At 39.2% G+C, this 13965-nt stretch overlaps 1 protein-coding gene across 1 annotated transcript; it reads right to left on the reverse strand.

Annotated features, from left to right (window-relative positions):
* Positions 1–10484: 10484 nt before the first annotated feature.
* Positions 10485–12697, reverse strand: LOC103144260 (uncharacterized). Its single transcript, XM_007561158.2, has 2 exons — positions 12052–12697; positions 10485–11759 (listed from the first exon to the last, which is right to left on the reverse strand). Exons 1-2 carry the CDS (start codon positions 12455–12457, stop codon positions 10774–10776), a joined length of 1392 nt encoding a protein of 463 aa, XP_007561220.1. The 5' UTR covers positions 12458–12697; the 3' UTR covers positions 10485–10773.
* Positions 12698–13965: the final 1268 nt, after the last annotated feature.

Consider the following 13965-nt stretch of genomic DNA (forward strand, 5'->3'; position numbering starts at 1 on the left):
TGTGGTCGAGGGAGAAACGAGAGAGCGAACACGATGTACCCAGGCACAGTTTTCCTGGCCCGTGTCCAGCTGCAGGAGACCGCTTTGGGCTGTGTACTTTGGGGACACCTCCTGTCACGTCTCCCTCCCTCCCTCCCTCCACTCTAACCTGATCCGCCCATGTGACCTCACCTCTCCAGACACCCCCACCCGTCCCCCCCGTCCTCTCCCCTCCCCTCTCACATGTCCTGCCACCGATACCCGTTCACACTTCCTGCCCTGTCCCATTTCTTCCCTCTTGCCCACTTCCAGTCCACTCCTGGTTTCCAAGCAGCCCCTTAATCACCAGACCTCCCTCAGCTCCTGCTTGGGTTTCATCCCCGGCCGCCTTTCTCTTGTCCTCTGAGAGCGTGGAGGAGCTTCGTCGTGTGTGTGCCAAGCCTGCAGGAAGACCAAACAGAGCACTCACACTCCTTGCCACCACATGCACCATGAATTTAAAGGCAACATCCTTCAAATCGTTTTAAGTTTTAAGTTCATCGACAACCTGTCTTATGAAGCATCTTTTCTTTTCCAAAAATGTACTTCATTTCAAATAAATAATTTTACATTGAAATATCTTCAACACAATAAGTACTATAAGATTACATTAAAGATTAAATAATAAGCAGCAGGTTGACATATAAACATCGGCTCAGTTTCCTTACTTTTGGGAGATCGGTCAACGCTTCAGTGTGAAGCAGATCTGGTCCACCGATCTTATCGACAACTGCAATTTTAATGTATATCTCCTTGTTTGCTTAGTTTGGTTATTTTATTTTATTGCTGTTACTCATTCTATTATCTGGTCAATTATTTTGTAGATCAATAGCCCTTCTTGCTTTTTTTCAGTTTGTCATGTTTATTGTATACACACTAATTGGTGAATTATATATATATATATCTCCAGCAGTGTGCAAGCATCCTGTCAACATAAAAGTGCTGACTAAAGACTTGGATTGCCACACACACACACACACATATCAAGAGATTTTATTTATTTCTACTAATCTGTTTAATACCAAAGAAGCTTATGGAAAACACTCCCCCAGATCAGGGAGGAGAGAAGTACATCCAGTAGTAATTAGCAAACACTGCTACCAAAAGACAAGAGGAGCGGGGAGGGCGACTGAGGGAGGGGTGAAGAACGAGGGAGTGAGAGAACAGGCAGGGTAAACGAGGGAAATCAGGGTTTAAGAGCTTTACTGCGCTTTAACTCCAGCAAATTATTCCGAGCCCCAAAAACAAAGAGGGGGGTGGGGGAGACGAGGGTCTCGGCTGAGATCAACACTGTGTGTGAATTAATGAAGCTTTATGCCGACACACACACACCAGAGACTTCAGAGTCTGGAGGCCGGAGATGCTCTCTTAATTGTGTTTTGACAAAACAGAAATGTCTCATGCCTCATTTTCCAATTATAGCTGCTGCTCCGATTAGGACGAGGTATCTTTTTTTTTTTTTTCGTGTAACTCGCAGGAATATTACCTTGGGCTGAGCGCAAACATCTTTATTATTGAATAATTATTGAAATCTATAATAAGGAGTGTCGTAAGCAAACTGTTTATTGGAATGAACATAATCTCTGCAGTTCTGTCTGTTCTTCAACCTTGTCTTCCAACTAGAAAGCACTTATTAAAGTTCATTTATAGGTCTGAATGGACAAAGATCACATGGAGTTCCTCAAGGCTTTGATGTTAGACCTCTTCAACAAGCTCCTTCTGTTTTAGATTACAGAATACCAGATTTCATTTTCATTGCAGAAACGCTCATTCTATTAGATGCTGAATGCGTTTTTTCAGACGCACTCCACTTCATGAGTCACTGAGGAGTACGTTCATAATTATTAATGGATGTGCTGTAATTTTCAAAAAAAAAAAAAAAAGTTATGGCCTTAATGGATATTAACAAAGCCTAAGAACAAAGAGCAGGTAGGCCTGTCATAATGAGAAATGATGGAAGATGATAAATTGTCCCAGAAATTATTGCAATAAGTAATAATGTTGTTTTGAGAAAAACTTCAGAAATGATCAATCTAAAAAGACTTCTACTTCTGCTGCTTGCAGGTATCTGCAGGTTAAATGCGTAAATAAAAAACACCGGCTGTAAGTCAGAAAAAGAGAAAACTAGCTGCGTATATTAAATATTTAGCAATACTGCACTGTTTCTGGAAATGACAGAATCAGCTCAAATCTGTCTGCCGTCCACCGCTCTGAGGAGTTCTTCAGATTCACCGTACGACATGAGATCTTTCCATTAAAAAGTAGGGAAACTATCATAATAACTTCAGAGAACCCAACTTAAATGTCCCACCTGTCTCTTCAACATTTATCAGTCAACAGGTGTTTGCTAATGCATTTGAAACAAACAGAAATTGTTCAGAAACGTTTTTTTTTTGTTTGTTTTTTTAACGCAACCAGCAGAGCTAACTTACATCATAAATTATGTCACACAGATTTAGACCGAGGTGGGTCAGGCCCGCTCGGCTAAATATACACGTTTTTTTTTTTTTTTTAAGCTTGGCGAAGTTTATTCTTCATCACTGTTAGAGGAAATTTGTCTATCCCTAATCCTTCCACCGCTGCTGACCGTGAGGGTGAAACATTGCTTTTGTGTGTGACAAACCTGATAGATCCCTTATTGATCTTGAACACACACACACACCGTGTACTCTTGCAGTGTGCCAGCATCCTGATTAAACTTCTAAAGCAGATTGCATAATGCGCGCAACAGAAGCAGGGCAGTGGAGATTTAGAACAGCAGCAGCCTCTCTGCCTGCGCTGAAGGGATTGCATAAGGCGAGGAGAAGGGATGGATTCGGGTCACGGAGGCTCCAGGAGCCGTCGTGACTGATTGGACCAGACACACTCAGGCAAGCGGAGCTCACTCCGCGTCTGGACGAGAGCAAACGAGGGAAGGCGGAGAGGAGACCAGCCTTCCAGCATGTCGACCCCTTCCACTCGACTGCTGGTCTATTCCTAACCAGCTGAAAATAAAACGTTAGGAACAAGTGGGCGAGTGCAAACATTTCCCTTCCCTCCCCTCACCCGTTTCTTTACTGAGATAATTCTCACATGTCTAATTGAGTTCATGAGCAGCAAAAATAAATAATTACATTGTAGGACTCTGAGGAGTTAGGGGTCCCCTCAAGGTGTATTGATTAAAACCTTAACATAATTTTCCAGCAACCTTTAAAATCCAAAGAGCCATTTTTGCCCTCAGTCCAGCAAAAAAATAAAAATAAAAAAAATTAAAAAGCAGATTTAGAGCTGCAAATATATCATAACCTTCTGAAAAAAAGACACTGTATACATTTTGTTAAGTACCTACTACAGGAAATTTGTTATAATGTTTAGAGAGTGACCATTTTATTCCTATTTTTAGGTTTCAATATAAAGAAAAACCTAAAACTTATTTTAATGATGGCTACATTTTCTTATGTGGGATGTTGATAGTCACACAAAGTGTCCAACATAAAGCAGAGCTAAATAAAAATGAAATAAAAAGTACTTTGTGTCATTCTGTTATGAAATATGAAATGCTATCTGTATTTGTTATTGTCTAGCTAGCTATCATCTATATACCTTTTAATTTACTTTACCTATTTTAGTTTCCTTATCAAAGCAGTAACTAATTAAGTAAATGTGAACAGTACTATTTGACTTGGTAATAATTGATAATTGACTCGCTCTAGTTCCAGGATTAAGTAGCAAAACCAGCATGAATAGCTATTTGTTATGCTAGCAGTGACAAGGCTAACAACTATTAGCAATATTGGTTAACTTGATATATCTCTGTTGTTTATTCATGCAAACATTGAATAAATCTGTTCACAAACATTGTGTAGTGCTGTGCATACACTGGTTTAACGAGATAGTTTAGAAGCATGAATTAGAGGTACAAATAAACTGCAAGTCTTGAATAAACTGTTTTCTGTGTCTTTAGGTTGGAGTTTGTGAGAAACTTTCAATTTTCCAGGTGGCTCTGACTTCTTGGTCTACTGGAGCTGGATGTTCTGACTTAGAGTCTGTACATCCCAACTTTTAAGAACAAGCAGAACGCACCACAGTCACTCCAGTTAGCCTAAAGCTGAATGCTAATGCTATTGTTACTCTAGCCTAGTTAGTCAAGGGGGAGACAATTAAGTTTTTTCCAAATTCTGATAGGAAAGTTAATTACAAACCATTCAAGGGGTAAAAGTGTGTTTGAAGGTGTCACATGCGCTGCCATAGCTAAACAAGAAAAACAGGAAGCTAACATGAGTAGCTCTAACTATTTATCTACATTCTAGAATCAGCTAATGACCTGCTTAGCGTGGGAACTTTTAAGGCAGGTGTTCATGTATTTAAGCTCTTAGTTACCAACATTCACTTTCACTTGTTATATAATTAATGCTGTTGTTTGCCACTGCTAAGCGTTTCATACTGTGCCTCGCAAAGTATTCATAAAACCAGAACATTTCCTTTGTTTGACGTGTCACAACCCAAAACCTCAATGTACTCTATGTGTTGAATACATGTGAAGTGGGCCAAAAAAATCTGAAAATTATTGTGTTTGTGTTCAGCAAGCTTGACTCTGATGTCCCAAAATTAAATCAAATCCAACCAGTTGCCTCTTATTAGTAAACAGATCTACATATGTATAATCTAACTTTATTCTACATTTTCTGTTAATGTATCGCAGGTTCTTAGAGAACATTTGTTAAAATGCATCATAAAAACCATGCTGAACACAGCATAAAAGTCAGGGAGAAAGCTGCTGAATGATTTAAATCAAAGCATATGCATGTGTTAGAATGACCTAGTCAAAGTCCAGATGTGAATCCTACAGATAATCTGTTTCAAGACTTAAAAATTCATGTTCACATGTTGTTCCTCCATACCAACAGAGATCTACTGTCGGGGTATGAAAACGTCTGAAACTAGATGCACGCCACACTTTTCAGATCCCTTTTTGTTATGGAAAAAGGGTAAAAATTGAAACTATGTATCCTTTACCTATAACTTTACAATTATGCACAGGAGTTTTGGACATAATACGTCAAAAATAATTTAAAAAAAAGTTTGACAACATGTTTTACAGTGGATACTTTATCAAGGAGCTGTTCGAAGAGTTTTGTTTTGCATCAAAAACAGCTTAATGCCCATGAAAAATGCAGGAAGACACCAATAAGTTCCACAATTCAGTCAGGAGTCACGCATGTTTCAGAAAGTTTGTTTTAATATTTTTATGAATGTCAAAAAGATTTAGATAAAGAGTGTTTTACTTACATTTACTATGAGACGATCACTGCTTTCTTTGCTTATCGCACTCAACTGGAGTCTATACTTGTATTACATCATTTGTGGGATGCAAAGTGTGTGCGTGTGTCTGCGTGTGTGTTCCTGTCGTCCATTACATAAGGAGAGCATCAGTAGCCGGACAAAAGTGACCCTGGGCTCAGTAACTCAGTTTGCAGAGTGAGGTTGTAAAAAGCATAATTGAGCATTTGGATGTGGGACAGAAGTCTGCGGTCCATTTGAACAGTTCCCCTTTGTGTCTTTATTACATAGTCAATTATCTGGGTCTTAGATAACAGNGAGATTTTATTTATTTCTACTAATCTGTTTAATACCAAAGAAGCTTATGGAAAACACTCCCCCAGATCAGGGAGGAGAGAAGTACATCCAGTAGTAATTACCAAACACTGCTACCAAAAGACAAGAGGAGCGGGGAGGGCGACTGAGGGAGGGGTGAAGAACGAGGGAGTGAGAGAACAGGCAGGGTAAACGAGGGAAATCAGGGTTTAAGAGCTTTACTGCGCTTTAACTCCAGCAAATTATTCCGAGCCCCAAAAACAAAGAGGGGGGTGGGGGAGACGAGGGTCTCGGCTGAGATCAACACTGTGTGTGAATTAATGAAGCTTTATGCCGACACACACACACCAGAGACTTCAGAGTCTGGAGGCCGGAGATGCTCTCTTAATTGTGTTTTGACAAAACAGAAATGTCTCATGCCTCATTTTCCAATTATAGCTGCTGCTCCGATTAGGACGAGGTATCTTTTTTTTTTTTTTCGTGTAACTCGCAGGAATATTACCTTGGGCTGAGCGCAAACATCTTTATTATTGAATAATTATTGAAATCTATAATAAGGAGTGTCGTAAGCAAACTGTTTATTGGAATGAACATAATCTCTGCAGTTCTGTCTGTTCTTCAACCTTGTCTTCCAACTAGAAAGCACTTATTAAAGTTCATTTATAGGTCTGAATGGACAAAGATCACATGGAGTTCCTCAAGGCTTTGATGTTAGACCTCTTCAACAAGCTCCTTCTGTTTTAGATTACAGAATACCAGATTTCATTTTCATTGCAGAAACGCTCATTCTATTAGATGCTGAATGCGTTTTTTCAGACGCACTCCACTTCATGAGTCACTGAGGAGTACGTTCATAATTATTAATGGATGTGCTGTAATTTTCAAAAAAAAAAAAAAAAGTTATGGCCTTAATGGATATTAACAAAGCCTAAGAACAAAGAGCAGGTAGGCCTGTCATAATGAGAAATGATGGAAGATGATAAATTGTCCCAGAAATTATTGCAATAAGTAATAATGTTGTTTTGAGAAAAACTTCAGAAATGATCAATCTAAAAAGACTTCTACTTCTGCTGCTTGCAGGTATCTGCAGGTTAAATGCGTAAATAAAAAACACCGGCTGTAAGTCAGAAAAAGAGAAAACTAGCTGCGTATATTAAATATTTAGCAATACTGCACTGTTTCTGGAAATGACAGAATCAGCTCAAATCTGTCTGCCGTCCACCGCTCTGAGGAGTTCTTCAGATTCACCGTACGACATGAGATCTTTCCATTAAAAAGTAGGGAAACTATCATAATAACTTCAGAGAACCCAACTTAAATGTCCCACCTGTCTCTTCAACATTTATCAGTCAACAGGTGTTTGCTAATGCATTTGAAACAAACAGAAATTGTTCAGAAACGTTTTTTTTTTGTTTGTTTTTTTAACGCAACCAGCAGAGCTAACTTACATCATAAATTATGTCACACAGATTTAGACCGAGGTGGGTCAGGCCCGCTCGGCTAAATATACACGTTTTTTTTTTTTTTTTAAGCTTGGCGAAGTTTATTCTTCATCACTGTTAGAGGAAATTTGTCTATCCCTAATCCTTCCACCGCTGCTGACCGTGAGGGTGAAACATTGCTTTTGTGTGTGACAAACCTGATAGATCCCTTATTGATCTTGAACACACACACACACCGTGTACTCTTGCAGTGTGCCAGCATCCTGATTAAACTTCTAAAGCAGATTGCATAATGCGCGCAACAGAAGCAGGGCAGTGGAGATTTAGAACAGCAGCAGCCTCTCTGCCTGCGCTGAAGGGATTGCATAAGGCGAGGAGAAGGGATGGATTCGGGTCACGGAGGCTCCAGGAGCCGTCGTGACTGATTGGACCAGACACACTCAGGCAAGCGGAGCTCACTCCGCGTCTGGACGAGAGCAAACGAGGGAAGGCGGAGAGGAGACCAGCCTTCCAGCATGTCGACCCCTTCCACTCGACTGCTGGTCTATTCCTAACCAGCTGAAAATAAAACGTTAGGAACAAGTGGGCGAGTGCAAACATTTCCCTTCCCTCCCCTCACCCGTTTCTTTACTGAGATAATTCTCACATGTCTAATTGAGTTCATGAGCAGCAAAAATAAATAATTACATTGTAGGACTCTGAGGAGTTAGGGGTCCCCTCAAGGTGTATTGATTAAAACCTTAACATAATTTTCCAGCAACCTTTAAAATCCAAAGAGCCATTTTTGCCCTCAGTCCAGCAAAAAAATAAAAATAAAAAAAATTAAAAAGCAGATTTAGAGCTGCAAATATATCATAACCTTCTGAAAAAAAGACACTGTATACATTTTGTTAAGTACCTACTACAGGAAATTTGTTATAATGTTTAGAGAGTGACCATTTTATTCCTATTTTTAGGTTTCAATATAAAGAAAAACCTAAAACTTATTTTAATGATGGCTACATTTTCTTATGTGGGATGTTGATAGTCACACAAAGTGTCCAACATAAAGCAGAGCTAAATAAAAATGAAATAAAAAGTACTTTGTGTCATTCTGTTATGAAATATGAAATGCTATCTGTATTTGTTATTGTCTAGCTAGCTATCATCTATATACCTTTTAATTTACTTTACCTATTTTAGTTTCCTTATCAAAGCAGTAACTAATTAAGTAAATGTGAACAGTACTATTTGACTTGGTAATAATTGATAATTGACTCGCTCTAGTTCCAGGATTAAGTAGCAAAACCAGCATGAATAGCTATTTGTTATGCTAGCAGTGACAAGGCTAACAACTATTAGCAATATTGGTTAACTTGATATATCTCTGTTGTTTATTCATGCAAACATTGAATAAATCTGTTCACAAACATTGTGTAGTGCTGTGCATACACTGGTTTAACGAGATAGTTTAGAAGCATGAATTAGAGGTACAAATAAACTGCAAGTCTTGAATAAACTGTTTTCTGTGTCTTTAGGTTGGAGTTTGTGAGAAACTTTCAATTTTCCAGGTGGCTCTGACTTCTTGGTCTACTGGAGCTGGATGTTCTGACTTAGAGTCTGTACATCCCAACTTTTAAGAACAAGCAGAACGCACCACAGTCACTCCAGTTAGCCTAAAGCTGAATGCTAATGCTATTGTTACTCCAGCCTAGTGAGTCAAGGGGGAGACAATTAAGTTTTTTCCAAATTCTGATAGGAAAGTTAATTACAAACCATTCAAGGGGTAAAAGTGTGTTTGAAGGTGTCACATGTGTTGCCATAGCTAAACAAGAAAAACAGGAAGCTAACATGAGTAGCTCTAACTATTTATCTACATTCTAGAATCAGCTAATGACCTGCTTAGCGTGGGAACTTTTAAGGCAGGTGTTCATGTATTTAAGCTCTTAGTTACCAACATTCACTTTCACTTGTTATATAATTAATGCTGTTGTTTGCCACTGCTAAGCGTTTCATACTGTGCCTCGCAAAGTATTCATAAAACCAGAACATTTCCTTTGTTTGACACGTCACAACCCAAAACCTCAATGTACTCTATGTGTTGAATACATGTGAAGTGGGCCAAAAAAATCTGAAAATTATTGTGTGTTTGTGTTCAGCAAGCTTGACTCTGATGTCCCAAAATTAAATCAAATCCAACCAGTTGCCTCTTATTAGTAAACAGATCTACATATGTATAATCTAACTTTATTCTACATTTTCTGTTAATGTATCGCAGGTTCTTAGAGAACATTTGTTAAAATGCATCATAAAAACCATGCTGAACACAGCATAAAAGTCAGGGAGAAAGCTGCTGAATGATTTAAATCAAAGCATATGCATGTGTTAGAATGACCTAGTCAAAGTCCAGATGTGAATCCTACAGATAATCTGTTTCAAGACTTAAAAATTCATGTTCACATGTTGTTCCTCCATACCAACAGAGATCTACTGTCGGGGTATGAAAACGTCTGAAACTAGATGCACGCCACACTTTTCAGATCCCTTTTTGTTATGGAAAAAGGGTAAAAATTGAAACTATGTATCCTCTACCTATAACTTTACAATTATGCACAGGAGTTTTGGACATAATACGTCAAAAATAATTTAAAAAAAAGTTTGACAACATGTTTTACAGTGGATACTTTATCAAGGAGCTGTTCGAAGAGTTTTGTTTTGCATCAAAAACAGCTTAATGCCCATGAAAAATGCAGGAAGACACCAATAAGTTCCACAATTCAGTCAGGAGTCACGCATGTTTCAGAAAGTTTGTTTTAATATTTTTATGAATGTCAAAAAGATTTAGATAAAGAGTGTTTTACTTACATTTACTATGAGACGATCACTGCTTTCTTTGCTTATCGCACTCAACTGGAGTCTATACTTGTATTACATCATTTGTGGGATGCAAAGTGTGTGCGTGTGTCTGCGTGTGTGTTCCTGTCGTCCATTACATAAGGAGAGCATCAGTAGCCGGACAGAAGTGACCCTGGGCTCAGTAACTCAGTTTGCAGAGTGAGGTTGTAAAAAGCATAATTGAGCATTTGGATGTGGGACAGAAGTCTGCGGTCCATTTGAACAGTTCCCCTTTGTGTCTTTATTACATAGTCAATTATCTGGGTCTTAGATAACAGAGCTTTTTTTTCCCCCCACCACAGGACAATAAAAGAGATGCGCCAACAGAACCACAGTACTTTTCCTGAGCGGTTTTCTGCATTGCAGATGTTAATGGCTCCCTGAGTCCTCTGAAAGCTTTCCTGGGGAGAGCAGGACATACAGATAACATACTGACGTTATTCACTAACACTACGACGTCTCTAGAGTTTAGCATGGACGCCAGATGTAGGAGAAATGTACGGGCTTGTGCTGCCCTCTAGTGAAATGAAGGGCACACTGTTTTAAAATGAGTTTAAAAAGAAATTGAGTTTTACTTTGTTTTGTTTTGTTTAAACACTGCATTTATTTTATGCATAACTTTACATTTCACATATCAACTTCCCTATTTTAAATCGGCCATTGCCATAAAAATCTTAATTCTTAGTTGTATTTGTTGTAGTTTTGTTTCTTTGTTCAGTCAGAAGTGTGTTAAGTTAGAAGACTCAGTCTCTTATTAGCTGTTTACCACCTCATAGCCTGCGCAAGCTAGTGCTAGCACTAGCTTTGTTTAGCAATCACATTTTAGTTAAAATATGATGAATACAGAAATAATTTAGTCTGCAACTCAAAATGGGCCTTGATAATTTGCCAAAACACAACAGTTGTGCCAGATTTGGTTGACAGATCCTATTAAAGTGAGAGGCACCGGAGAATCCCAGATATGGTAGCGCTTAACTCTAGCGATTGCTCGCTCTGCAATGATCTGCAGTCGAGCAATGGTCTGGGTCTCCTCCGTCTCTTTCTTGCTGAACTGCTCAGGATGCCTAAATGCTGGAGTGGTGAGTTTGGCTCCAACTTTATGAAGGAGGTCTTGAATGAGGAAGCCTTCATCCGCCATGATTTCATCTGCTGGCTCAAGCAGAGGAAGGATTCCACTGATCTTCGTTATGTCTTTGTCTGAGATGCAGCCTGTGTACAACGCTGAAATAAATGTCACCAAGCCACAGGGAGCAACTCCGATCAGCCCTTTCAGAGTGGAGTGGTTCTTGTAGGCAGAGAACGTTTCAGACTGTACGGTGAGGAATGATGGCGCCTCCAGAACAATTTCTGTGCAGTCCAAAATGACACGGACATTTGGAGAGAACTTCAGAAATCTCTGAGGCATACTGGCTTTTACCTTCTCACGACTAATCCACAGGTTGATGGAAGAGAGCATAATGAAGAGGTAGTTGGCCCAGGTGATGGTCACTCGGCAGACAGTATCTATGCTGACTTGAAACATGTCAGCAATGAGCTGCTCCTTCATGCCCACTGCTACTCTGAATGAGTACATCAGGAACTCATCAATCAGAGGCATGGAGCGGTCAGGGCTGGCTTCAGCACACGCTTCCTCTCCAAGTTCCTGTGCTCTGGTCCAGTACACAAGGCGTGACGCAGAGGGTTCAATGGACTCCCAGAAGATCCAGAACACACGTTCAGATGGAAATTTGGTATAGAATCGGATCTGGTCATCAGAGGCACAGTAGCGGCTGAAAAGTGTGGCAGACAAATCCTCTTTTTGAAGTCTGTTCTCCAACTCCTTGATATAATCCAGAGCTTCATCAAGTGCACCTGTAAAACCACAAAATAAAACAACATAACATACGGTTAGCAAGAAGTTTCAATTATATCAATGTAACATTACTTCTCTGAAGATCAATACATGTTGTGAGTCCGAGCATGTATGTATGTAGCCATTGACTTAATCTCTCCACAAAGCATAACCACCACATAATCTCATAATAATGATTTAATTATTATGTGATCTTAATAATAATCACATTATGATAGTAATAGTTATATTTGACTGAAATTATCTTACATGGCAAATGTATACAATGTACTATCTTAATTTGATCTTTACCTGTGGGTGGATGTGCTACATAATCATGGTCCGCAGTAGCATCTTCAGCCTGGCTAGCTTTCTGAGAAAGGACAAACTCCTGTTTCTGATCCCTCTCGAAAGCAGACTCTCTCGTTGCTGGTGCAGTGAAGTTATTCCAGGCAAAAAGGGAAGGAACAGCTCCACTTTTAAGGCGGGTGGTAGATCCGCTAACAAAATCCTCAAGCGTGAAATGGCGGCTACATACGTAAGTGCTCCCTCTCTTGATACAAAAGTCGGGACCTTCCTCTCTTCGGATCGCTTGGATCCACTGCTTCCGTTGGTCCGGGTCCGTCGGGAACCCATGATAGGACAGATATGGCTGTTTTCTTGCACAACATGAACAATGAGGGACTGAACAAAAACAACTGCGCCGAGACTGTGCCATTTTCCTAGCCTTGTAATGCTAACGCTATTGCCACCGGAAATGGTCAAACCCCACATCCACTTTGAAACGCGGAAGCGTGAAAAAGGTCTATTGGTCATAAACATAAGCTGTGTCCGAATTCAGGGTCTGCATCCTTCGAAGGACCGGTCTACGTAGGACGGGTCCTTCGAAGGCCGGGAATAAACTAAGACCGGAAGAAAAATATCTGTGGATTCGAACAGGTCTAGCCTTCACCAACTGTCCTCGTCCCCACCTCAGCGTAACTCATGTTGCCAAGCAACCGTGACAGCGTGAAGCAGAGCGGAGAAGAAAAAAAACATAGACATAAATACGTAGACGCCTCATAGATCGGCCCGTTGCTGCGATACGCAACAGCGTCCGCCATATTGAATGTGGAATATGTGCCAGTAAGCTAATACAAGTAAATGGACCTAACTTCAGAAAGTGCCGTTCTACAAAGTATTTTAAGTTAATACTTTGTAATTCTCACTCACATTAATATATTTGGCAATCAAAGAAAGAGATAAAGAAAGAAAGATAGAGTTTCTAACTTTTGATGTGATTATTTAATTGTTTTGAGGCATTTCTGAATAAAGAGCACAATGTTTTTATTTGATAGAAATTATTCTGATCATTTTTATATTGACATTGATGAACTGACACTTTTACAGTGTTTAATTAAATAACATATTTACATAATTCCATAATTTAATGTACATTTAACGCTTCAAGACAAGAAAATTATTTTTCTTGCATTTATTTTTTATACATTATTGAGAAATGACTTTTGATTTATAAATCAGTCATTGTCAAACATAAAACTACATATTTTTCTTACTTTTTTCCAGAGAAAAAAATATTTATTACATCAACTCTGCTATTGACAGCAAAGATTGAAAATAATTCTAACAGAGTAAATTATTTTTATTTCATTACATAAGCTGTATTAATACTTCAGACTGATATATTTAAAAATACACAAAAAGTGAAAGAATAAAACATTTATTTATTATACTGGGAGCACTGGTCACAGGCAGGGCTTCAGTCAGCTGGTCACACTGAGAGAACTCAATGACTTCTGAGACGTCCTAGTTCACAGCCAAGGATAAAAGAGAAATTATCCAAAAGTGTAATAGAAAATACATATATGTTTCCTTCACATTCAGAAAAAGACATTTTCAGCATGTTGGGCTCTGACTCGTAGCTTCTTTATGGCTAAATACCGACATGGAGAAGCTGAGCTGGGAAACAGGCTGAAGAACAGCAGCTCCAGCTCTGATCCTGACTGATCTTTCCTCACAAAATCCTCTGGTTTTTAATCAACTTTTCCTCTAACAGCGGTTTTTCATCAGCTCTCTCTCATTAGAAAACAGTGTGAAAACTTTAGCTGCTACGGTAACAATCAGCGGTTATTTCGGGCCAATTAAACTACATAGGAAATATTTTTCGGTTGTTTAGAAGCGAATTTCTGGCTGCAAAGTCAAGTAATTCTGATCTTTCATCCTTAC

Source organism: Poecilia formosa, unplaced genomic scaffold, assembly GCF_000485575.1.
Source record: "Poecilia formosa unplaced genomic scaffold, Poecilia_formosa-5.1.2 Scaffold4, whole genome shotgun sequence".
Classification (NCBI taxonomy): domain Eukaryota; kingdom Metazoa; phylum Chordata; class Actinopteri; order Cyprinodontiformes; family Poeciliidae; genus Poecilia; species Poecilia formosa.